The 26,039-nt window shown below is 39.4% G+C and overlaps 1 protein-coding gene across 3 annotated transcripts; it reads right to left on the reverse strand.

Annotated features, from left to right (window-relative positions):
• Nucleotides 1–1,339: 1,339 nt before the first annotated feature.
• On the reverse strand, nt 1,340–25,643 carry TNFSF4 (TNF superfamily member 4). 3 transcript variants are annotated; one of them, XM_031658591.1, is made up of 3 exons: nt 23,845–25,643; nt 6,157–6,205; nt 1,340–4,495 (listed from the first exon to the last, which is right to left on the reverse strand). In XM_031658591.1, exons 1-3 carry the CDS (start codon nt 23,995–23,997, stop codon nt 4,146–4,148), a joined length of 552 nt encoding a protein of 183 aa, XP_031514451.1. In that variant the 5' UTR covers nt 23,998–25,643; the 3' UTR covers nt 1,340–4,145. The 3 variants fall into 3 exon arrangements, with proteins under 3 accessions (XP_031514451.1, XP_009192595.1, XP_009192607.1); XM_009194331.4 differs by lacking the exon at nt 23,845–25,643 and adding an exon at nt 22,303–23,811; XM_009194343.3 differs by lacking the exon at nt 23,845–25,643 and adding an exon at nt 22,127–22,540.
• Between the last annotated feature and the right edge of the window lie 396 nt (nt 25,644–26,039).

Below are 26,039 nucleotides of genomic sequence, written 5' to 3' on the forward strand. Positions count from 1 at the left end.
CCATTATATCCATACAGAGCTGCCTAGAGGCAGGGTAGCAGTGGTTAAAAGTGTGGTCTTAGGTGTTAACTACCCTTGATCTTGAATCTAAGCCCCACCATTTAGTAGCTGCATGCATTTAGACAAGTTCATCTCTCAGAGTCTCAAGTTTTCACATGTAAAATAGGAATTATACCACTTACCTCACAGAATTGTTGAGACAATAGAAATAACAATTTATATAAATGGCTAATATGATGCCTGGTACAGGGAAAGAACTCAGTAAATGATATTTTATTACTAATAACACAAGTGATTACACAAATGAGGCACTGGAGTAGAAGACATCTGGGCTGAAAAATGGTCTTAGGTATTGCTGATGTGGGAGCAGTGATTGAAGGCACAAGAATCAATGAGATTGGAAAGGGTATAGAGTAGAGACCACAACTCAAATGCCTTAAGGCCTTCAGCAGTGAGTTGGTGTAAGTACATTTGCATATTGTGTGGGTGATGGAGAAACAGAGAGCATGGAGTCTCCTTAAAGAAGGAAGTTGCCACTCTGAGAAGGTTGCCACCATGCCAAAATTGGGCCCAGCATCACCAGATCTCCTGTTTCTGTTTTTGGTTTTGTTATCAAAAAAGACCAAAAATTTCCCGATATTTAAATGTCAGCTACTAAATTCAACTTAACAAGCAGGTGAAACACATACATAGGCTAGACTGTGGCTTATTGGCTACCAGATTGCAGTTTCTAATGTAAAGAAAGAATAGGGCTGAGAGTAGAGTCCTGTAGTACAACAGCATTAAAGGGGTGGGCAGAGAAAGAGGAGGGGTGATGAAGACTAAGAAAGGCAGAGAACAGAGAGAGAAAGAGAAGACCAGAAAAGGGTGAGGTCAAAAGAGCCAGGGAATAGAAGTGTTTTAGGGAGGACAGCAACATCAGCACCATCAAAAGTAGCACAGAGATCACTGTGGCCAGACTATGCTACACAAACTCATTAATAGTTTTGACCTCTTATTGAGACAGCAGATGTAATTACTACTAAGGAGCGAGGACATAAGAAATCATCCAGGGTTAGAAATGAGGTTCTGAGGAAAGGAAAAACAGTACTTGGTAGAACACTATTTAAATCAGTCTCTTAAACTATGAAAAGGGACTCTAAGGACTTCCAGTGAGCATCTTCTCAAAAACAAAGATGAGCTCTGCCACCTCAACCATCCCTCAGATGTGTCTCTGATGGCTAAAACTGGAGGCAAGTAGGAAACTGGAAAGCTTGCCCCGTCCTCCCCTCTTCAGAGGCTGAGCTAATCAGAACATGGAGAAAAGCAGGATAAATGAACACTCCAACACTCTAACCAGTAGTGAATTCTGAGATCTTTTATTTGTTTCCATGTAAATAGCAATATTACTATTAACTATATTATTAATATCAATATTAATACTCTCTGAGAGCCAGGAAAGCACTAAATACAAAATTATGGCTTAAAATAGGGGACCTGCCCAGTATACTTAAGAACAAATTATGATTTGGATTGGGATTGGAATCCCTTAAGCATTTTCTAAATAGAAAATCTCTAAGTAACAATTGATAACTGCTCTTGAAGGACTCACAAAGATGTCTGAGGGAAGATCTAAGCTTGTCCGGAAAAAAATACATTCAACATAGTAAAGGAGAAGGTTACACTCCTTGACTCATAGCAACAAGAACATAGACATTTAATATGTGCATTCACAGCTAACACTGTAAGCATAAGATTCTAAACTATTAGATATTTAACATTCCTCTCATTCAACCGAAAGAAAAGCAAGACCCAGAAATGGGAAATGACTTTCCCAAGGTTACTTGGCTAGTTAGTGGCTAAGTCAAATTTAAAATTCTGATCTTGTGACTTTTCAATTCTCTTTCCACAAAACTCTGCCGTGTATATAGAAGGGGTAATTCTCCCTGTGAAGGACATGACTTAAAAGGACTGAGACACACAACACATATTTTTGATAGAAGGAAGGTAGAGTGAGGCTGGTGCATAGCAGAAATATCCCTGTGTGGTTGAAGAGGCCAGCATGGGAAGAGCCGGCCAGGTGCACCCAAAGGGAGTGAGCACCTATGAGAGGGGACCATGACGTCAAGCACAAACAACGCACACGACAATTATATTTAGGCCTGGCATGTGCACTGCACATCCATGAGAAATATAGACAAAAATTCCAAACTTAAAAAATGAACCAGGCATTTTCTTAAATATTACCTATAGTCATAAACATTTACTTTGTTGGATATAACTCACTGAGTAACTGCAATTTTGCGGAACATTGTCAATAACAAAAAGTGAACTACACACACACACACACACACACACACACACACACACACACACAATCTTCTGAGTAGTGAAGCCAGATATCACTGAATATCTGTCTCGGAATGATTCTTGTAAATGTAAGTATTTAGCCCAGTGCCTGGTCCACAGTAGGCCCTCCATAGATATTTAGCTATGATTATAATTCTGTGAGTGCCCTGGCAGTCACTCAGAACTTGATTCCTCTTACCTTACATACAATTTCTTCTATTTATCATTTTATTTACCTTCCTTCATAACAGATTAAAATAGAGGGATGGGAATATAGTTGAAGATATACTTAAGAGGAAATAGAAAACAGGGGGAAAAAAAAATCCAACTGAGACCGTTTAGTGTAAGGGCGAACAGCCCTCCACCTTTCTGGAGATTCTAGAGACAATTGTAGCACAGTACAAGTCCTTGATAACACAGAATCATCCAGAAAGATTCTGTGATATGTTGTATCCTCTATTTAAAATGTCAGGGAAACATTTGCTACAATTTAAATATATATATCTCAAAAATTTATGTTTGTAAAAGTTTTGGCACAGAGAAGTTGCAAATCATCTGGAAAGTTGACATGAAAAATCAGATTATCCACAGCGTCATAAGCATAACACATTATATCAAGTCAAGGGGACATTTCAACTAAACATAAGGGGATCCTAGTCCATTGAAGCCCTGGCATTGGCTGATTATAGACCCTTCTAGTTTCAGTTATCAATGTGAGACTGTATGTGGTCTATGGTATTTCTAGACAGAGATCATTATTTTTCATAAGGCACAATAACTTCTTAGTGCTATTTGACATTTGATATCAAATTGAATTTGATAATAAGATCACCTCATTTCTTGAAACCAGCAATGTGTATGTGTGTAAAAGACATGGAGCTGAGTGTGTATCTCAGCATAGGCAGGAGGATGAGCATGTGTTGCTTTGCCTGTCTGTGGCAAAGAATGTGTTTTCCTCCCCAGACTATTAAAATCTGTACTGACTTTTACCCTGAGATGTCCAGTTCCCTGCTATCCTGTACAGTAAAGTTAACCCTTCACAATAAGTTAGCTCACTCTCCCTGTATAGAAGAAAATCTCTCAAGTCACTGATTAGATTCTTCACAGCATCACATCCCCGGACAGTTCTTTGAAGGGAAATTTCTATTAACTATGTTTGGAGGCTGGGAAAGCAAAATGGTAAAGAAAAAAAGCTCGTGGTATTTCTTAGACGGCTCTCTTCAAGTCCTGATTTTTCACAAGCTGATTCTTCTTTTGAACCCCCACCAAACGAAAAAGTTTAAATTTAGGCAATATGCAAACTGAAACCAATTTAACCTTGGAGAGGCCGCTTTGGCTTCCAGGGGTTGGTTCATACCACCTTTGGCAGATTCATAATCCCACTCCTTCACTCCTTGCTCCTCTTCATTTTGATAATGCCACACACATGTCAGATTTCCAGCAAATGGTAGTCAGGTACCGTTTTCAGTGACATAAGTTTATTATGACAATTGCCTGACCAATAGAAACAATGCGTCTTGAAGAAGAGGCATCTATTTTTTCTTTCTCACAAAGGTGCCTAGTAGGCTCAAGGCAATCTTGGGGTGTGAGGGCTAGGCAATTTAGAAAATATAAGGATAAATAAGATTAAGCGGTATATAAAATAAGTTTTAAATATCCCTGAGGGGTGGGGGCGGGAGGGCCGGGATCTGCTTCTTGTCACATCCCACGTGGCTGAGCTGGGAGGCTCCTTCACTTGCAATGAAGAATCCATGTCCTGTCCACCCCCAACTTGGTGTTCATGCTGGTGCCTGGTTTTAGACGTTGCCATCAGCCCCTCAGAGGACGCAGAATTCACCAGGATTTTGATGGATAAGAATCAGTTCTCCACCATTCACATGGAAGTCGTCCAGGGAGGTATTGTCAGTGGTCACATTCAAGTAGACTTTGTCTTTGTAAGTCAGAGAAGCCACCATCAAGGAGTTGACAGACCTGACCTTCTTCAGTTGGAAGAGGGGCTCCTCATCCTTCTGGTAATGAAGGCTGATGTTGACTTCCTGGGAGAAGTAGCCCTTCAGGGAGATGAGATAAAACCCATCACAGTTGATGATAACTGAGTTGTTCTGCACCTTCATGATTTCATCCTCCTTTTGTGAAGTGAGGATGAAACCCTCCTCCTTCTTATATTCTAGGAAAGATAGGGGGGAAAAATGTTAATTAATTCCTAAGCATAGAATTGGGTAACAACCTTCTAGTACATCTGCAATCAGATGAAGAGAAAGTGATAGGGAGAGATTTTCAAAAATTAAAAGCAGCGAGCTGAGATCGCGCCACTGCACTCCAGCCTGGGTAACAGAGTAAGTCTCTGTCTCAAAAAAAAAAAAAAGAAAGAAAGAAAGAAAAGAAAAGAGTAAAAGCAGGAGAGCACTGTGTTTCTACCTGCGGGGTGGAAACTGCTTTACCTGTGGAATGGAAGAAGGGGCAATGCTAACACTAGTGGCCAAGAGAGTCTCAGATGGGGCTGAGATTCAGGAGCTGAGAGATTACAGAAATTGTCACAAAGCACCTATGGCAGGACAGGTGGCTTCAGGGTTTCCCTAATTTTTCAGAACAGGGATGGATTGGCCACTTCAGTGCCTCCTTTCTTGCTCAGTGGATGAACTATGGGCAAAGGGTGGCAGTAGTGCCCCATGCCTTAGCCGTGCACGCTACGCATACTCTGAAGCTTGATTCAAAGCAATTGTTTTCAACTGTTGTCTTTCTGTCATCTGACCATGAAATGCAAATTTTCCACATGCCCCAGACATTGGACCCATCCACAGCAGTTACTAGCGGCCTTTGTTAGCAGTCGCTTAAGCTTAATAATGCAGCTGTGCACAGCATATCTGTGGATTCAGGGTGGCCTCTCAAAGCTGCAGGTGGAAGAGCTCAAGGGCACATACTTATTTCTCTTCTCTACCTCTTATTGCTAGTTTTTCCCGGAAGGTACTTTGGGAAGAGTCACTGCCACAGGAGAAAGAAAAGGAGGAAGAGGAGTAGGAGGCAGTGATAGATTAAGTTGTTTTGTGCAGGGCCATCCCAAGTGCAAGCCAAAAAGCCTGAACTTCTTTTATTTCCATATTAGCACTAAAATCATCCTGAATAGCCAAGTAACCACATCTTGGACACACCCTGTTCTGGTCCATGTTCCTTCGTTAAGCAAAAGAATAGGTCCCCACTGCTAGTCACAATTCAGTAATTCTTGCTTTGTACCAGTGCAGAGGGACGTACTTTGAACTGAAAATGGGGACCACTTATGGAAGGCAAGAAATACTCCCCTTCCCTCAGGCTCAGGAGAACTTAACTAAAAAATGAATATTCATGTGGAAACCACTAGGGGTTATGCTAGTGTTAATCATGGACCCAAACAATCTTCTCTCTGGAGTCAAAGTTTTTATTCTATCAAGGGCTTCCCCCAACTTTCATTAAGGTAAACTCCCAGAATACAATTAGCAGGTAATAATGTGTCTTACAGTCAGACAGACTTGTAAGAAGTAAAGCCTTAGTTTCCCTAACTAAGAAATGGAAATAATTTCTACCCAGAAGTTTCCGTGGAGGATTAAATGAGGAACATAAAGTGATTAGTACAGAGACAAACACATATTTGATGAATAATTAATCCCCTTTTCTCTTTATACACCTGTATCCCTAATGAAAATAATATGCAGGCTACAACAATTCTGGGATTTAATTGGAATTTAATTCCTTCCCTAAGGAAAAGGAGAGATCTTGTGTTCTAGAGGAAATTAAGAGACTGAAGAGAAGATTCTTTCAAAAATATGAATCAATTAAACTTCTGACAACACTTACCAGTAAATTGTACTTTGATACTTTGAATTCGAGGATACTGATGTGACACCTGAGGGAGGAAGAAAGACATATTTTTAGGAAAAAAACATGAACAAATGAAACTCGCAAGTCATATTCAAAGGAACAGCGAAGCAGAAATGAAGTAGCCTGAAAAAAAAAAAAACACTTTCCTTTTTTTTTTTTTTTTTTTTTTTTTTGAGTCAGGGTCTCATTCTGACACCCAGACTGGAGTGCAGTGACACAATCATGGCTCACTGCAGCCTTGACCTCCCTGGGCTCAGTGATCCTCCCACCTCAGTCTGCTGAGTAGCTGGGACTATAGACACGTACCACCACACCTGATTAATTTTTGTTTTTTGGAGTTTTGGGGGTAGGGATGGAAATGGGGTTTTGCGTATTGCCCAGGCCGGTCTCAAACTCCTGACCTCAAGCAATCCTCTCACCCAACCTCCCAAAGTGCTGGAATTACAGGCGTGAGCTGCCATGCCTGGCCCTGACTTTTTCTATGAAGACTGGACCTAGACTTCCACCTGCCCCCTTGCTTTTCCATAACATCTCTTAAGATAAATTAGGACTATTGTGCTCTTTCATGCAAGCGTCTGAGATCTGTCCACATCTCTGCCAAACTCTTCTTTGGTATACTGTTTTGTCTCACTGTGCCCCAATTTCCCATTTTGGATAACGCAGCACTATAGTCATAGTGTTAAGAAACCCATTCAGTTGTAGAGATTCCCTCATGGAGAATGCTGTGTTCAATCAATACATCATGGCCACAGACTCCCAGAATGCACTGGGAGTGAGTTCTGGAAGCTTCCGGCATGTTTGGTCTTTCACTTTAATGCAGGAATAAAAGCATCCTATTTTCAGCAGACAAAGGCAATAAAAACTGTCCCAATCCATCAGATCTTAATATATTTGGTGTAGCTTTTTTAAACATTGGATCTTTCTCTTCAACAGCTTACAAAACCTAACTTGAATTAAGTCAGTACTCATTGCAAAAAGAGAAGTAAAACAGTGAAGAGAGGAATCCTGATAGATAAAACGTTTATAGTACTTTTGTGGTTAAAAGAACAAAGAAGTTCAATATGGAGCCAACTCCAAGATCTCTTAAGTAAAAAAAAAGTGGGGGGATGGACAGAATTATACATAAAGTCTATTGCCATTTGTGTTAAATAATAATAATAACACCTGTATGGGCACTGTAAGAATATACAGTATATTAATGTATCTGAAAGAATACACAAGACACTAGTTGCAAATGTTGTCCCTGAAGAAAAAAATTGGAAGCCTGAGGTCAGGAGTAGGATTGACCTTTACTTTTCATGGTCTAATTTTTTTAAAAATGTTGTGCCATATGTTTGTATTACCTACTAAAAAAGAAAATAGAAAAAAATGTCTGCTGGGCACGGTGGCTCATGCCTGTAATCCCAGCACTTTGGGAGGCCAAGGTGGGCAGATCAGCTGAGATCAGGAGTTCAAGACCAGCCTGGCCAACATGGTGAAACCCTATCTCTACTAAAAAAAAAAAAAAAAAAAAAATTATCTAGGCATGGTGGCACATGCCTATAATCCCAGCTACTTGGGAAGCTGAGGCAGGAGAATCACTGAAACCTGGGAGGCACAGGTTACAGTGAGCCAAGATCGCACCACTGCACTTCAGCCTGAGCGACAGAGTGAGACTCCATCTCAAAAAAAACATGTATTATGCCTGCCAAGAACAACGGCTCTTCCCACAAGGTTATTTTGGCATGACGTCCTAATCAAAAATGAGGAGACAGATTTGTTTTCATGCCCTGGGTAGTGGAATTCCTGTTTCCCACTCTCCTGGCACACTAGCAGCTTTAGTCAAGCATATTCCACTGGCACCTGCCCACACAGACGAGGAATTCCCTACTTCTGTTATAAGCATAATCACAAGCCTTACCAAGCTAAAACCAACAGGCAGCATAAGAAGAATGCAGAGCCATTCTGAGCCCTGCCAGGAACTGGGCTGCAGGAACAATATGAGTTCAATGTGCTGAGCACATGGAGAGAGGCGCTGACTTGGGTAGAAGCAGAAGTCTTTAGCTCTCCCGCTTCTGTGTACTGTTCATGGCATGATGGCTAATTAGTGTCCTTCGTGCTTAAGGGCAATGCTCTGGAAGAAAACCTGTCAGACAGCAAAGTACCCTACCACCATAGTTCCCTGGGTAAATAAATGTTTCCACTGCTCTCTGGGCTAGTTAGTGCCAGCATGAATTGCCACGTGCTAAATGTCAGAAAGAAGCCATCTGTGGAGTAGCACAACAGCACAGGCCTCAGCGTGCAGTGACAGAGTGCTAATGCCAGGCAGGCAGGCACTGTGCCAACTTAAGCAAGTTTCATAATCTCCTTAGATGGCAGTTTCTCATCTTTAAAAGTCACTAGAAGATCAGGGGCATTCCTTTCAGCACTAGCTTTCCATGATTTAGATTTTAAAAGTTGCGACTTTAATTTAATAAAAAAGAAAAAAACCTAAAGCTTCCTCATTCTCAAATTTACTTTCACTCCCTGATCTAAAAGCTCTTGTGATTTGATTATTTTGACTGACTTTGCAAAGATCTCCAAAAATATCCTGCAACTTAAGGAATGTTCCAACTTTTGAAGTGCCCTGATGAAGTAAGGGTGGTGGTGACCAAACATTCTCTGAGACCATGATGCTGACAGGCAGTGAGTGAGTAAAGCACATGTGACATCCTCCGTGTTGGAGTCTAGACTTCCAGTAGATCAACCTGGAGGAAGCTGATCTACTGAAACTCCAGACTCAGGCATCCTGTTCCTTCTCCTGAAGGTCATGTAGGGGTAGAAGTTTGCATATCCTCAGAAGTCTCTTACTAACATCGATACCATCAAGTTTAGGCAATGTTGTGAAGTAGAAGAAGATGATCCTTCCTCTTGTTCATTGGTCTTCCAACCATCTTCCCCCTCATCCTCCATACCTGATGACCTCATGCTGACTACCCCAGTACCCAGAGACACCCCCACAGTGCCCAAGTCAAAGTGCTGAAGAGCCTGGCTCCAACCTCATTGTCAAGCCTTAGTGCCACATATATCCTTTCTGTGTCTAATGTCTATCTAGCTATTTGTTCTGATCTCCTTGCACTTGGGTAGGCAGCCTGGTAGGATGGCACAAAGAGCATAGATTTTGGAGTCAGATTTAGTTCAAACTGTGACTTTTCTGGTTCTTTGAATTTGGAAACGTTGTAGCATTTCTTAGCTTTAGCCTTTATACATGTGAAAATAAGACATAATACTGTTGGTGGAACTTTCCAGAAGATGAACCCCAAGTTTAGATAGGATAACTTAAAGCATCCAGCAGTTTGCCAGCACATGGTACATGGTAAGCATTTTTAAAAAGTAGGCCAGGTGCAGTGGCTCACACTTGTAATCCCAGCACTTTGGGAGGCCGAGGCAGGCAGATCACATGAGATCAGGAGTTTGAGACCAGACTGGCCAACATGGCAAAAGCCCATCTCTATAAAAAATACAAAAATTAGCAAGGCGTGGTGGCATGCACCTGTAGTCTTAGCTACTGGGGAAGAATCGCTTGGACCCAGGAGACAGAGGTTGCAGTGAGCCGAGATCCCACCACTCCTCCAGTATGTCCCTCCATCTGTCTCTGCCCATTAAAATCTTACCATCTTCAAGGCCTAAATCAAATCCTTGAGTTTCAGTTTCTGTATTCCCATACAAGTATTTAAAGTCACTCATTCACACAGCAGTTTATAGAAGCTTTGTTCATAATTGTCAAAACTTGGAAGCAGCCAAAATGTCCTTCAGTAGGTGAATGGATAAATAAACTGATACAACCATACAATGGAACATTATTCAGCACTAAAAATAAATGAACTATCAAGCTGTGAAAAGACATGGAGGAATCTTAAATGCGTATTATTATACAAGAGAAGCCAATCTGAAAACAGTATGTACTGAATGACCTAACTATATGACATTCTGGAAAAAGCAAAACTATGGAGATTAAAAAGATCAGTGGGTGCCAGGGGTTAGGAGTGGGGGAGTAATAAACAGGTAGGGCACAGGGTATTTTTTAGGGTAGTGAAAGTATCCTGTATGATTCTGTAATGGTGAATACATGTCATTATATACATTTGTCAAAACCCACAGAATGTACAACACTGACAGTTAACCCCAATATTAAAAAAACACTCTATTGACTTATTATACTGCTAGTGAATACAAGTCTTATCTCCTCTACTCAAGACTACTTAGCTGTGTGACCTTGGGAAAACTGCATTCATCTTTCTGATATTGTTTCTTAATCTGTAAAATTGAGATAGTAAAAATCTGTATATCAGAGAAATGTAAAGTTTGAATGAAATAATATATGTCAGTGATCAGGATCTGGCATGGAACATTGCAAGAAGTTAATAAACATCAGCAATTATTCTTGGATGCACGTGGAAAATAATATCCATGTCATGTTCATAATTTATTCTACATAATACTACATAAACTTAATATATGACAACAGAACAAAGGAATGGATTAAAGAAAAAAACAAAGACTAACAAAGTTATCATATCAGTGCTCTGACTCTCTGTACCTCAGAGAAACAATACAAAAGAATTTGGGTTTCATGCGAAAGGCTGACAGAAAACAATCAGAAGACATTTGGTCTACCCACACATGCAGACTTAGTATTTTGTATATCAAGAAAAGCAAAATCCCCCAATCTTCTCCACATGCTCAAAGAAAACAGAAAATATCAAAGGACCAGGGGGCTTCCATCTAAGCACAGTCTATAGAATAAAGTTTCTTCCATCTGGAAGATCTGAAGAGTCCACACCATACTCAAGGATGAAATGTAAATGCTCATAAGTATCCATGCCAGATTTGAAGTATATCCCTGAATTTTGAATGGTCTTCGAAGCATGGGAAAAATGCAAAAGAGGTCATATTCTAGTTGAACATTGTATTTTGCATATGAAGAAATTAAGGCTCACAGAAGTGAAGAGATTTGATGCATGCCCTTCAATTTCAGTATAATTTTTATTATACCACACAAGTACTATTTTTCTCCCATGCAAATTTGAAGCAAGAAAAACATTCTATGAAGATTTTAATATTCCATTCCTTGTGTCCACTTTAATAGCAATCTTAGAGAAAAGAAGAAGTTGCCATACAGATGATTGGCAATGACCTCATCACGAGAAAGAAAAGGGAGACCCCACACTCCAGGCTTCCTTCTTGGGTTTCAGAGCTCCCATAAGTGAAGCAAAAAAAAAAAAAAAAAAAGGAACAATCAAGTACCCACTTGGCAAATATGGGCTATTTGACCAAATGACTGAATAATGTAATGTACAAGCGTCATGTCTGGTAGCAGCTGATAACGCAACAGGAAGGTTACCAGCCCAGTGGTTCTTAAACTCTAAATTTGTGCATTAGAATCACTACCAAAATATGTTGTTGCTGTTGTTTTTGTTGTTGTTGTTGTTGTTTTAAGTGCAGATGGTCAGATTATTCACAAAGACTCTAATTCAAAAGGTCTGGGTAGATCCAGGAATCTTCATTTTTACAAATAACCAAGGTTCAGATTTAAAAATCACTGCTGTTAACTATGAACTTCCAAAAGTCTAAATCCAGAGAATTTATCTTCAACCACACCCTGTGCAAAAAGTATGCCTATCTGAAAGCTGGTGCTCAAGAAATTTTTTCTCTGCTGTAGGTGTTATTCAGTACTTGAATGAATAAAGTGATTGTCATATTATTTGGTAGTTTGGTTAAAAATAGTATCAGCAATTATTGAGTACTTGCTGTGCAGCAATTATTACACTCAACTCTTGAAACATGAGGGGATAGAACATATAATCCTTACTTTTGATGAACTTCTATGCCAGTTGGGAAAATTGTCCCTGTACACATAAAACCTTTAGTAAATACCTACAGGCAATGTAAGTCATAAGGTTTCAAAGAACACAAAAATCATTGTAGGCTTTGACAGCACAAGGAGGAAAGACCTGGACTTAGGCCTTGAAAGACAGAGAAGACCCAGATAAGCAAAAGATATTCTACAATTATTAATAGTAAGAAGAAAGGTCTAGAAATGAGACCATCCTTTGTGCATTCAAGAAAAAGGGCCTGGTGTGGTGGCTCACACCTGTAATCCCAGCACTTTGGGAGGTCAAACCAGGCTGATCGCTTGCACTCAGGAGTACAAGACCAGCCTGGACAACATGGTGAAACCCCATCTCTACAAAAATATCAAAAATAATTTTTAAAAAATAGCTGGACATGGTGGTACACCCCTGTGGTCCCAGCTACTTGGGAAGCTAAGGTGGGAGGATCGCTTGAGCCCAGGAGATTGAGGTGGCAGGGAGACACCATCATGTCACTGCATGACAGAGATAACTTGTCTCAAAAAACAAAAAGGAAAAGAATAAATAAAACTTTACTGAGCACTTACAACGTGCTATGCACTGTTTCAAATGTATTATCCCATTTGCTGCTCAAAATAACATTACAATGTAGAAAAAATAATGACCCATGTTTTACAGATAGGAAAATAAAAATTAGTGCTGTTAAGAACTTGCTCAGGAATAAACATGTATTCATTTGAGATCAGTTGAATCCCAAGTTCATGATAACATCCCTTCTCTTTATCCTACACTATCATAAGAGTAAAGAACACCAAAAAAAGCATTTATCTGAGGGTCCTAAATTAATTTGAATTACTTTCATCATCAATACTGAATAAGATTAAATATTAATTTTTGAATAGTTGTCAAAATACACAGATATATATCAAAATATCTAGAAATCCTCCTCTAGAAAGAGCTCCTCAACCAATGTTGCAGGGTTGTCTATGTAGTTCAGGTTGCCAAAATTATTAGCTCAGCTCTGATTAGGTAAAACTGTCATGGCAAGGAACTGCAGGCCCATGGGCAAATACAAAGTAGGCTCCTCATGCAGGTGTAACAAAGAAGAGTTAGAATTAGGTTCTTTCTTGGCCTCCTTCAGCGCTTTTAGCACTGGCTTGTCCAAGAACAAAGGTGGAAAGTGTCTGATATCTGGCATTTATTCAGTAGCCTGTGCTGTGTTCCCAAGAAAGTGACACTTGTTTCAAGAGCTCATCTTTGAAGAGTGTGTACCTCTAACTCTGACTCACTAGGATGTGGCATGGGACTGTTGACCTTAAACTCATTTGACATTTGTCCTGGTGAAGGGTATCTGTGGCAGGAGCAAATGATACTCACCACGCATGAAATCAGGAAGTGGGCCCTGCACTCACTATGTGGACCTTGCCATTCCTCGCTTGGTACAAGGCCACAATGTCAAGGTCTTGGTGGAGGGCGGCAGTGGGATGTGGGCTAGTAGAGGGTGGTGGGGAAACAGATCCGGGGTGGGGACTCCCCAGTTCACCAAACCACCACCACTGGACATGAACCTCTCCTCCCTGCACCTTGGGCTTCATGTCAACCAGAGGAGATCTGAGAGATCATGAAAGTATGACCTCACAAGCTTTCAGGATATGTCTCAAGGGGCCTCAGAAGAGGAAGGGAGAATTTTTCACACTTAGCCACCATAGTAGACTGAGAAGATAGATCCTCATCTGACAGACGTGGTCTATTCTCAGTGGAAGTAGCCCCCTTACAAAAAGATGAGCCCTGACTTCTGATCAGGGAAGTTCAGAATTCCACCTAGAGAGAGGAGTAGGAAAAATGGGAAAAACTGATTCTTTGGTGAAGGAGTTTCCCATATTCAGAAAGATTTATCCCAAAAGTTATGTTTCTTAGAGACAAAGATGTGTGGCTTTGAAAACCTTGTTGAATAAAGCGTTTATTGGGATTTAATGAACACAAAGAGAAGCTATTTTAACTACCATTCAAAGCCTTCTTTTTCTCCATGCCCAACCCTTACCATCTTTGCCAGCATATTTTCCCGGTCATCTCTCTCTTAACCTCCACCTTCCTCCCCACTATACATCCTGTGTATAGCCTCCTCTCTCTCTAACCACTTCCACTCTTCTCATCAAGTCTGCTAAGTAAAGGCTGTGAGTTTCCCCGCAGAGAAGCCTCCCTCCTCTCTGTTTCAGAGAGAGCATGAACTGTGCTTTTATTGTCCCTAATACAATTAGCAACTGACAGATTCCTGAGAGAAAAGTCCTATATTTAGGTAAACAATCAAATCAACCAAAAGCATCCATGTGACATTAAATTATGTGATTGACCTAATGCACCAACTCTTCATATCGTCAGAGGGAAGATTTTCTTATATCTTGGTTTCCCTTCCCACATACAACTGAGGAAGCACTCAAAGTACACTGACAGAGGGATTTACTAAAACATTTCTGAGAACTCCTGTCCCCACCTTAGTGATTTGTAAGTCTCTACTGTAATATCCTCAGATCAGCTTAGTGTCTAAGCAACTAGAGTAGTAGGTTTGCAAGGTACCCACTGCATTGCCATACCTCCTACCACATCTCAAACATAATGGCACTTAGTAAATAAATGTTGAACTAAGGTGGAACTTAGCCCCTCAGGACATACCTGGACCTTCATCAGCTACAAGATCACATAATATCTGACATTGGCTCTAGTCAACACTATACATTGCTCAAGATTTTAGAAATTGGCCTACTCTAGTCAGAAGGGCCATTATTAAAAAGTCAAGAAGCAACAGATGCTGGTGAGGTTGGAGAGAAAAAGGAACACTTTTACACTGCTGGTGGGAATGTAAATTAGTTCAACCATTGTGGAAGACAGTAGAAGACAGTGTGGCAATTCCCCAAAGATCTAAAAGCATAAACACCATTTGACCCAGAAATCCCATTACTGGGTATATACCCAAAGGAATATAAATCATTCTATTCTAAAGATACATGCACACACGTTTATTGCAGCATTATTCACAGTAACAAAGACATGGAATCAACCCAAATGCCCATCAATGACATATTGGAGAAAGAAAATGTGGTACATATACACCACGCAATGGAATACTGTGCAGCCATCAAAAGGAATAAGATCATGTCCTTGGCAGGGACATGGATGGATCTAGAAGCCATTAGCCTCAGCAAACTAACACAGGAACAGAAAAACACTGCGTGTTCCCACTTATAAGTGGGAGCTGAACAATGAGAACACATGTAGGAGAACAACACACACTGGTGCCCGTTGCAGGGGTGAGGGGAGGGAGAGCAATCAGGAAAAATAGCTAATGGATGCTGGGCTTAATACCTAGGTGATGGGTTGATCTGTGCAGCAAGCCATCATGGCACACATTTACCTATGTAACAAACCTGCACATCCTGCACATGTACCCTGAAACTTAAAATAAAAGTTAAAGAAAAAAAAAAGAAAAGAAAATCAATTGACCATAAATGTGCAGGTTTTGTTTCGGATTCTAAATTCCAAACGTTGATCTGTCTATTCTTATGCCAGTACCAAATCAAATTATATGAGAACTCTTTTCAGTCATGGTGCACATTACCAGTTGTATATTGTCATAATAAAAGTTCAACGTAGAGAAGAGAAAAAAAAGAAATTGGTCCATTCATCCTCGAATACAAAGATAGTAGCAGAATTATTGCAGTCAATCTCTTTATTCGAAATCACTCATTCCCTTTTCTAATTTGCTATATAACAAGGAGGGAATATTGTCTTGAGAAGGCAACCTGGTAGAGTGAACAAGACATCACACTGGGACTAGGCACACCTGGGTTCTTCGCTTGACTGTTCTTTCCCTTCCTCAGCTTCTAATATTCTCATTTCAATGTCTAAATTCAATTTAGATCATTGGAATAAACTGTCTAATGAAAAATTTCCATTTCAAAGATTAGGGGAATCACAATATTCAAAAGTGAGGCAGATTTCAAAGGATTGCGTGATAAGAAGACCTTCTGAACAGAAGATCACTTTCAACACAATAGACCCCTCTGCTGTAACAAAAGCAGCAGGCCTCTTTTTCCCCAAGTGGCTCCCTCTGATAGTAAATGAGCAACTAAGATTATTCCTGTACTAGAATGGCGTAAACCCGGGAGGCGGAGCTTGCGGTGAGCCGAGATCGTGCCGCTAAACTCCAGCCTGGGCGACAGAGCAAGACTCTATCTCAAAAAACAAACAAAAAGGTTATTCCTGTACTATGCTTATTACCTGAGTGATGAAATAATCTGTACCCCAAACCCCTATGACACACAGTTTACCTATATAACAAGCTTGCACATGTACCCCTGAACCTAAACTAAAAGTTAAAAAAAGATGATCCCTAGTGTTGTACATGCAGTGAAGCTCTTCACCTCATCTGTGGGAGGCTAAATAATCCTCAACCTATGCTCTGATACAAACTGAGACTGATGAATGGTAACATCATCACAGAATAGCAGTGGGATGAGGATTATGGTGGTGACAACGATGACCATGTCATTTTAAACGAAACCCTTCCTGTTAATTAATGGAAGTGAAACCAAGTACCTAATGCAAAAAACAAGTATGCTCACTTTATAATCCCAATCGATATACTAGGTATTAAAGCTGGCAGGCAGCTTTCTGTGAAACTTCTTACTGAAGAACCGTACCCTCCTTGGTTATCCAGTGCTTATCATATGCTATTGCTTGTTTAGCTGCCTTGTTTTCCTACCGGGTTGCAAAATCTGGGAGAGCAGGGAAGACCATGTCTATTTTGCTCACCTTTGTGTCCTCAGTGCCTGACAGGTAACTGATGCTCCATAAACATTGCTGAATAAGTAAATGAATAAGTGCTTTATAGTAGTTTGAATAGTGCCCCTCCAAAATTCATGTCCATGTGCAACCTCAGAATGTGACTTTATTTGGAAATAGGGTCTTTGTAGATGTAATTAGTTAAGTTAACATGAGGTCAACTGGATTAGGGTAGGCCCTAAATCCAATATGACTGGTGTCCTTGAAGAAAAGGAGAAGACACACAAGATACGCATTTGAAAGAAGGCCATGTGAATATAGAGGCAGAGCTCGGAGCAATACAGCTACAAACCAAAGAACACTGAGGATTGCTGGGAGCCACCAGAAGCCAGAAAGAAGCAAGGAAAGATTCTTCTCTAGAGACTTCAGAGGAGCATGGCATTCCGACACCTGAATTTCACATTTCTGTTCTCCGGTACTGTGAGAGACTAAATTTCTGTTGTTATAATTTACCCAGTTTGCAGTAATTTGTTCCAATAGTCCTAAGAAACTACTTCATGGTTGAATTTTTTATAGAGTGTGCAAAACTGTATTTTTATAGAGTGTGCAAAACTGTAAAATACATGTTTTACAACTTATTTTATAACTCATTAAGATGCTTTCCTTTGATGCATGTTTTGAGTTCTTTATAATTTTTGTAATATTGTCATTCCATCCTGATCTTTGACACTGTTTCACTGGCTTTCTAGGATGAAGGTCTGGCTGCCTGCTGGGGAGCCCAGCCCTGAGGGTACACCACTTAAACTCACCGAAGCCCTCACTTCCCTACCTGTTCAATATAGTACTTTGGGAATGAAAGCTCTCTAACCACAAGTTCTTATTAAATTAGTGTAAGAAGAATTAAAGTTCAGGTCTGCTTGTCCATCGTTCTGTCCAAATTATAACAACAGAAATTTAGTCTCTCACAGTACCGGAGTGTTCTTAAATAGCATTTGCATGTTATCAAGCTAGGCAAACTTATAAAAATTAAGGTGCATTTCAGAATGAAAAGTCTACTGAAAAAAAAAATTTAGTTATGCCTGTAATATTCCCCAATGCTTCTAATTTAGCGAACCAGATGATATGCCTCTTATAAATCTAATTCCCTGCCTTATTTGGTAGCCAAGTCATTGGAGAATTGGATGAAATATATCAAAATAAGAAGAAACGGAAATAGCCTAAGCCATGTGCTCTAAGTAGGTAATTTTAGATCTCTGAACCACATGCAAACAGATACTGAACCTAATCATACTTCATAACCTCATAAATTCTCCCCTTCATTCTTCTTTTGTTCTCTAATTCACCCATGAGCTCTTAATTAGAAATCTATGTTTAAAAATAATAGGACTCTTCCAAGGTGGATTTTTTTAATCCTAAAAATTACACTGGGGAAATCAAGGTTCATGAAGTTATGGTTAACCTTAACTATGATATGCTTTCTGAGATTTGAGTTACAGTGTGTGTATGTGTGCACACACATACTACAAAGTCAACATTTTAGTAGCCGTATGTTTATGGAAGCATGTTCGTGAATAATGATAATAATAATCTTAGCATTTACAAAGCTGTGTATCAATTAATCCTCACCACAACCAAATTCCAATCTTGGAAATGATTAAACTGATGCCCAGGGAATTTCAAGAAATTTACTTGGGGTCAAGAGGTGAAAGCCTGGACTGAAAACGTCTGGTTCCTGGCCCAGGGCACTCCCTTTATACTTCAACAACTCCTCCAAAATCTGAGTTGATGTCTTATCGTTTTGTATAAGCTAATGTTTTAATGCCTTTGTTTGAAAGATTGGTTATCAAAAGCATGGGTGACTACAAACGAAATATACAAAGCATAGGATGCTGGAAAATTCAGTTTCCATCCAACTCTACCATGTATTTCATTAGTGACTATGGAGACATAAACCTTGCCACTTATAACTCAGCTAGGTTATTTTTCCCTCGTTAAATAGTAACAACAACACTGTATGTAGCTCCTCTAACCCAAATGATGCAAAAGGATTAACTTTCGTTTTCCATGAATGGAGAATCCCTGAAGTGGGAGAAGCTGCCATTTGAGAGGGAAGTAATTGGTATATATATTAAAAAAAAAAAGAAGAAGAAGAAGAAGAAGTGGAAGGCCAAGGTGGCCAGCCCCTAAACAAGGCTGGGTCTACTCAGTACTAGTAACCAGCAACTGAGGTCAGAGAAGAGGAACAGAGAGATTGTATCCCTAGATCTATACCTAGAGCCTTCCTGCTTGTTTCCCAGCTCTCCTCTGTGTGTGTGTATTTGGATCTATATGTGTATAAATGTGCAATATTTTCCACATCATTCCCATCCAAATTATTCTGTCCTATTTTGAATACCTGGACCAAAACATATATCTAAACACTTCATTTAGAAAATATCATCACTGTGCAAATAGTGAATAATATTAGCTGCCCCTGATATTGTTCATTCTCTTATATGTGGATGAGCCCTTGACTGCCTGAGAAGTTTTCTAATCAACTCTTCAGGAAAAGAGGATCAGCTGTCTTCAGACACAAGAGAATGGTTACTTTTACTGTGGTGCCCCCTAGTGCTGATTGGATTAGACTCACTTTCTGTATTTGCCAAAATACAGACCACACAAGAGAAGCAAAATTTGGAGAGTTAACAATGTTGGTAATTTTTCCTGTATTTCCTTTGGCGTAGGAGAGAATGAAGAGTGTTCCTTTAGCATGATTCACAAGATCCTCTGTGAACTGCTTCCCACCTCACCAGCTTTTCAGCTTCATCTCCACCACTTTCCCACAGGAATACTCAACTTGAGCTATTCAGGAAAACTTGCTGTTCCTGCCTAGTAAGACTCCCGCCCCTACCCACCGATTCCCATCCTCTTGTCTGCTTAAAGAATTTATCCTCCTCCTTCTAGTATTAGCTGAAGCATTATCTGCCACTGCAGGTTTCCCTGACTCCCCAGAAGGCTGAGGCAGCCCCTCGCTCTTCTCATCTTCCCATTGTCCCTTGAGCATGTCACTCTTTTGTCCCCACCCTGCATCTTGACTGTGAGTGCAAATAGTTCAAAACCTTCTCCAATAGATGTTTATATCTCCAATGCCTCAAACAGTACCTAGCACAAGTAAACATTCAGTAGAAAAAAATCTATGTAAGGATGGCTTCATTGATAATAGGAAGAACCATAGTGTAGGAATCAGGAGTTTCTGGTGAATTAACTAGCTAAGTGATCACGAATGGTTCACCTACCCTCTCTAGGTTTCTTTTTCTTATCTGTAAATAGACTATATCTAATACCTGCCCCCAAATTCAATGATTCTATATGTTTAATGCCTCCTTTAGAAGCCACAAAATGCCTTATGACAAGCCAAGTCAACTTTGGATGTTATGTTTTAATTCTCAAAGATTTACTTATGTAAAGCAAATTCATATTCCTTTGAAATTATCTTATTTGCAGGTCTATCATTAAAAAAGAATTTCTAAAAACTTGCTAAATTACATGGAGACATTTAAATTAAGCTAATCTGAAACAAGATTTTCTTCAGCAAACTCCTCTTTCTCTTATTAAATGATACAAAGAAAGGTCCAAGTTGTAGCCGAAAATGTCATTAAGAAACTGAATTATAATTCCAGCTCTCACTGATACAGAACTGGTCAACCCACTTTTCTAAGTATCTCCACTTCTGTTTTTCCCAGCTGAAAAAAAGTGATAAAAATGTAAGCCTTTAACGGTAGGAATTGCTGAAAAAATAATGACTAAAAGCCTTCACATCTTTGAGGGTGATGATAAAGGTGATACGAATCTTGGAAGAGCCAAGTTTCAATGGTTTCAATGAGGTTTCTCACACCTTATAGGTCAGCCTTTCCTACTTTGTTCCATAGCTGAAGTTCCAAGTAAGACTGGAAACCTGACAATTTAAGTGGACATCCCAATGTAATATCCAAACAGTGTGTATTGGTTTTGGTGATAGAAGCATTGAATTATATACCTTGTGTCATGAATATTCTTACAGGGCATTCACTTCTTTCCCTTTTATAAAAAGTGTGTTTTGCTAATCCAGAATAGGTTATTTAGATATGTACAGAATATATAACCTAAATATAGAAAAGTATGAATGTGCGAATTTGATTCCTCTCAATCCCTTCTTAGGAGCCAGGAAATCCATAAGCTTAAACACAAAAATCTACTAACTCACATTTTGTATTTCTCAAATCCTTATATCCATTCTATGAACATATAAACTATATATTCATAAGATATTGAGCTGGAAGACATCTTATTGATCATCTGATCCTACTTTCTCATAATACAGATGATAAAATCAAGGCCCAAAGAGGAAAGTAAATTAGATGAGGAGTAGGTAGGGTCTAACATTTTTTCTGGCATCTTGAAAACAAAATATTCTGCATTTCATGTTTGTAGATAGACCTAATCCAGTGATGAGAAAACAGAGGTTACTAAATAAACTTGATTGAAAGGAAAATTGACAGCCAAATGGAGCTTGGTAGCTATCTCTGTATTTATAGAGCCATTCATGTAGGCAATTTTTCATAGACTAAAAAAATAAATCTAAGAAATAAAGGGAAAAATCATAATTATTTCCCAAAAACTTTTCTCTCGCAATAAAAGAGGTCCAATTTAACTGGGTAAATGGTAAGCATTTCAGCTCTATTTCACCTCCAATACACATCACTGTAACATTATGTCTTATAAAATAGAGGTTTGACTTGCATCACCACTACCAACACCACCACTACCACCACCCCCCAATCCCTCAATCAAAATTCCAAACAGTATTGTAGATGAGTTTTAAATGGCTACTAGTCTATGTCTCTTTTTCAACAGCTGCTCTACAATGCTCTCTCTCAATCTCTCTGTCTCTGTTTCTCTCTGTCTCTCAAATACACACAAACACATACACACACAAACACACACACACACACTGCTGCTACCACTGCCACCAACATTATTTGGTAAACTATCAGGTTCTAGGGAAAACACACACAACCCATCTATGCTATCCTTCTCATAATGAAGTGTAAATAATAAACACGAGATTAAATGTGAGGACCCATTGTGCTGTCCCAGATCCTATAACAATATAAGAAATTACATTAGCTAATTAGAAATAAAAAATTTATAATTAACATCAAGTGAAGAATTTCAAATATCTGAGCAAACAAAAAATCTATATTCAGAGTAGACAGAAGCATGTTTCTTAAGCAAACAACTCAAATAAACCACCTATGTCTTGCTTCCGTCTCTGTGCCAGGACTATAGAAGCTAATTCTCCCCTAGAGATCACTCACCATGAGGTTTACTCTCCTAGAAACCAGCACCCTGCTTTTCTTCCCACAGCTTTCCTTCTGTCCCAGAGTTGCTGGATGGCTTGTTGGAAAGGACCCCCTCTTTTTCTCAACATCTCCTGGATATTGATAGTCCAAGGTGACCCCAACCACCAGCAAGCTGTACAACTGTGTTTCACCTTTTGCTGTCTCCTGCTCAGAGCCCTCGTGCAATCAGTTAGCCTTGAATGGAGCCATGTGTCCTGTGTTTTATCATCCCATGGTGTAAGGAAATATGTAACACTGTGGTTGTTAGAAAAAGCACTCTTAGGGCTCCCAGATTGGTGAATGCACTCAGCTGTTCTATATTTGGTTACTCTCTTTGTTTTCTTCTCAAAAGAGCCTAATTCCGGTCGATGTCTTGGGCATCCGGTCGATGTCTTGGGCATCCTGCCACGGACACCTTACTCTTCCCCCACACCCTCTCCCCGAATCGCCTACTTTAATTTCACCCAAAGAGTTCTGCGAGAAGACGTAACCGTGTGGTGTGATGAGGAGAAGATGAGTGTGTTGTTGTGCTCACTGGTCTGCAGACCTGAGCGTGACACCAGCTACACTTCTGGAATTTGGAGACACAAGCACTGTCTGTGGTACAGTGATCATAACCACACACACTCTTACCAGCCTCCATGCACTGAAAACCCTATTTCCTGTAGGCAGAAACAAGCCCAGGCATTTGCCAAGACTGCTCATCTCATTCTGGTTTCATTGGAGGTGCTTAATCTCAGACAAGACAATCAGAAATCAAAGTTTGTATTACCTGACCTTTATCAGGGAGAAACATTTCTAAACCAAAGCAACCAGCTGGAAAACAAGATTATCAGACTAGCTCAACAAAGGAACACGAGGAGAGTATAGATTTATTTTTCTCCAGTGGCATCTTCTGCAGTGAAGAACATCTTTAAATACCTAATAATGTTTTTATATCTGAACTAGTGAATAAGAAAAAATAATGCAAAAGACAGAAGTGTGGAACAAGAATAAAGTGAAGGAAAAATGGAAATATTTTAATTACATGGGGAAAAATACTAGAAAGATAATCTCCTCCTACATGATGTATTTAATAAGGTGGGAAAAAGATGAAATGATGTCTTTAAGTTATGACTGGAAGAGATAGATTGTGAGAAACAATATCTGATTAAATCATTGGGGTGAATGAGTGAGCATGTAGGCACACACACATGCACACACACATTGCTCCCCTATTAATATTGATACCTTCAGCATTCTTTAAAAAGAAAATCACCTTGCAGGTCTATAGAGTTTATGAATATTATGGGAAAGTGGAACTGGTCTCTTTCTTATTTCCTTCTAATATTAATTGCCTGATCAAACACATTACTATCACAATGGGTAGACCAGGTATATCAGTGACTCAAAGCTTCAAAGTGACAGCTTATAAAGGGATACCAGGATTCTTGCACTGCAAAGAAAAAGAAAAAGATCTAAAAGCTGTGCCTCTGCCCTACCTCCACTCTGCCCTACCACTGCCACTGCTGAAAAGAAGGAAGGAAAGGAGAGACAGAAGGGCGTTTAACCACACTTTATGATTGCTGTGGGGAGGGGAAAAAAAAAAACTCAACACTTTTGGCATAAGATTATTTCCAAGCGACTGTTTGCGGCTGTTGCAGCTGCCATCAGTACGAGCTGGTGGGAAAACAGCGCCCAGTGGTGCATCTTACCTGAAGAGCAGAGAAGTGCAGGCAGATGTAGATGAAGCACAGGAGCAGCCCCAGTCCCTGAATTACAGAGGCCACCAGCAATAGCTTGTTCCTCTCGAATCTTGGCCTGGCTGCATTTCCCACATTCTCTTCCAGGGGTTGGACCCTTTCCATCTTCACAATCTGGGTAGAGGGAAAATGAAGATATGGAAAAGGGGAACCTGGGATAAAACTGATGTTTTCCCCACAAAGGAGGAGGTAAAGGCAAAACAAAGCCTATCAATCAGAAAATAGGCAAAGGTCCCAGGGCCAGAGATAAAAGGCGATTGAAAGAGCAAAGCGGACTCTCTCAGTTTTAACGCTGCAACTTTTGCAGGCAGGCGGGGGAACTTCTTTGTGACTAATCTGAATTTCCCCTTTACTTTCTTTCTTTTTTTTTTCCTCTGGGCTAACAGGGAGTTGTTTTTGTGACATTCCAGTTCTGATTTGAGTGACTGTGAAATGACAGTCATAAAAGTATGCTATTTTCTTAACTCATTGCACCAGTAACAAATTGTGGGTCACTTGGTAAAGATAAAAATCATCATCCGTTAATGTAGGAGCTCATATATACCTTCCCCAAGGTGTCTTAAATCATAGAATAGATTTAGGGGAAATGCTGGCCCAAGGTTCTTATCTGCACTTTACTATGTAACTAAACATTGAACCCCTCTTACAGATTCAGAAAGAAAGCACACACAGATCATTCTTGAATGAAAAAGATAAAACAAGAAAATAGGACAGTGGGTCATGCAGAAGTAAAGGAGTGAGATCCTTGGTTGTAGTCTACTGCATAGAAATAAACAAACTACCTTTTTGAAGCATTTACTATGTGCCAGACACTGTGTTAGATGGCCTTGCAATCTTTTTCTCATTTAACCCTTTGAGGCAAATTCAATAAAAAATTATATGATTAATTTTCTGCATACCAGAAAAGAAGCAGAAGGGTATCATTTTCCTCTTTCCTTCCACTTTACATTTTTCCCATACATAATTTTCCCATGAACGAACAAATGAATAGATGTAAATAAGCCTTGAAGATTATTTCTTTCTTTGAGGTCGTGACTGGCCTCAGAACTTGGAAAGTAAGAGTATTCTATCAATAGATACCAGATACCCTTTACCACTAAAATAAACAGTGAAATGAAATAAATGATAAAATTACTTATAATGTCAAGTTCAAATTGGCAAATATTTACTGAGTACATCATATGAGCCCGGCACTGTACTGGAAAGGGACGCTGGGGAAAAGCTGTTTAAGACAGAACTGTCTCTCTTTGTGGCCAAGTATGTCCCTCTGAGCTCCCCATAAGGCACCCAACAGATATGTAAAGAAAGGAGGGAGAAATATTTTGGATATTGACAGTATGAGCTGTTATACACCACCTCACAGAAAACATGGAAATGAGGCATATTTAAAAGAGAAAGTTTGTGGGAAATGTAAAGTACATTTATGACTACAGTATTAATAAATTAAAATATGAAATAATACCTTCCCTACAATAATTAAACCTTGCATTTTGAGAACATATTGGTCTTCAGAAATTTAAGTTTTATCTGAAAGATAAGGTAACTAAGGCTCAATATCATAGACTCCAAGCCAAAACTATAAATCAAGTCGTATCTAAACATATTTGTCATAGTTATTCCTTTGAACAAAGCTTGTGTTACATACAGGGTGTGGAGAAAAAAGTTGAAGGAAAAATCAGTGCATAAAGCCCAATTTTTGTGTGATAGTTAATCATAAAAGAGTATTAAAATCACTATTTACTCATCAATTTTTAAAAAATGACTAAGAGTCAAAGCAAAAAAAAAAAAAAAAAAGCCATAAATACTACTGGAAACAAGGAATAAACTGAAAAAGTAGTAAAAACTATGCCTGCTGAAAATCATAGATAACATTTTTAAATTACTATCAAGAGAATGAAAAAAAATAAACATTTACCATGCACACACTTGTGCCTTAAGCAGCATTTCTTCTCACTGTTAATATCATGGCTCCGAGGAAGAAAAATCTTTGCACAGAGTCATCTCTACCCACACTTAGGCTAACACTTTGATGACACACCTCTCATTTTTATTGTCTTATCATCCTACTACCATATTTTGCCTAGTTGTAATTTTTGTTGATGTTTAAGTGATATTTTACACTTAATTGTCTCTGTTTATTGAACACG

This window comes from Papio anubis, chromosome 1 (genome assembly GCF_008728515.1).
Source record: "Papio anubis isolate 15944 chromosome 1, Panubis1.0, whole genome shotgun sequence".
In the NCBI taxonomy this organism is placed as follows: Eukaryota; Metazoa; Chordata; class Mammalia; order Primates; family Cercopithecidae; genus Papio; species Papio anubis.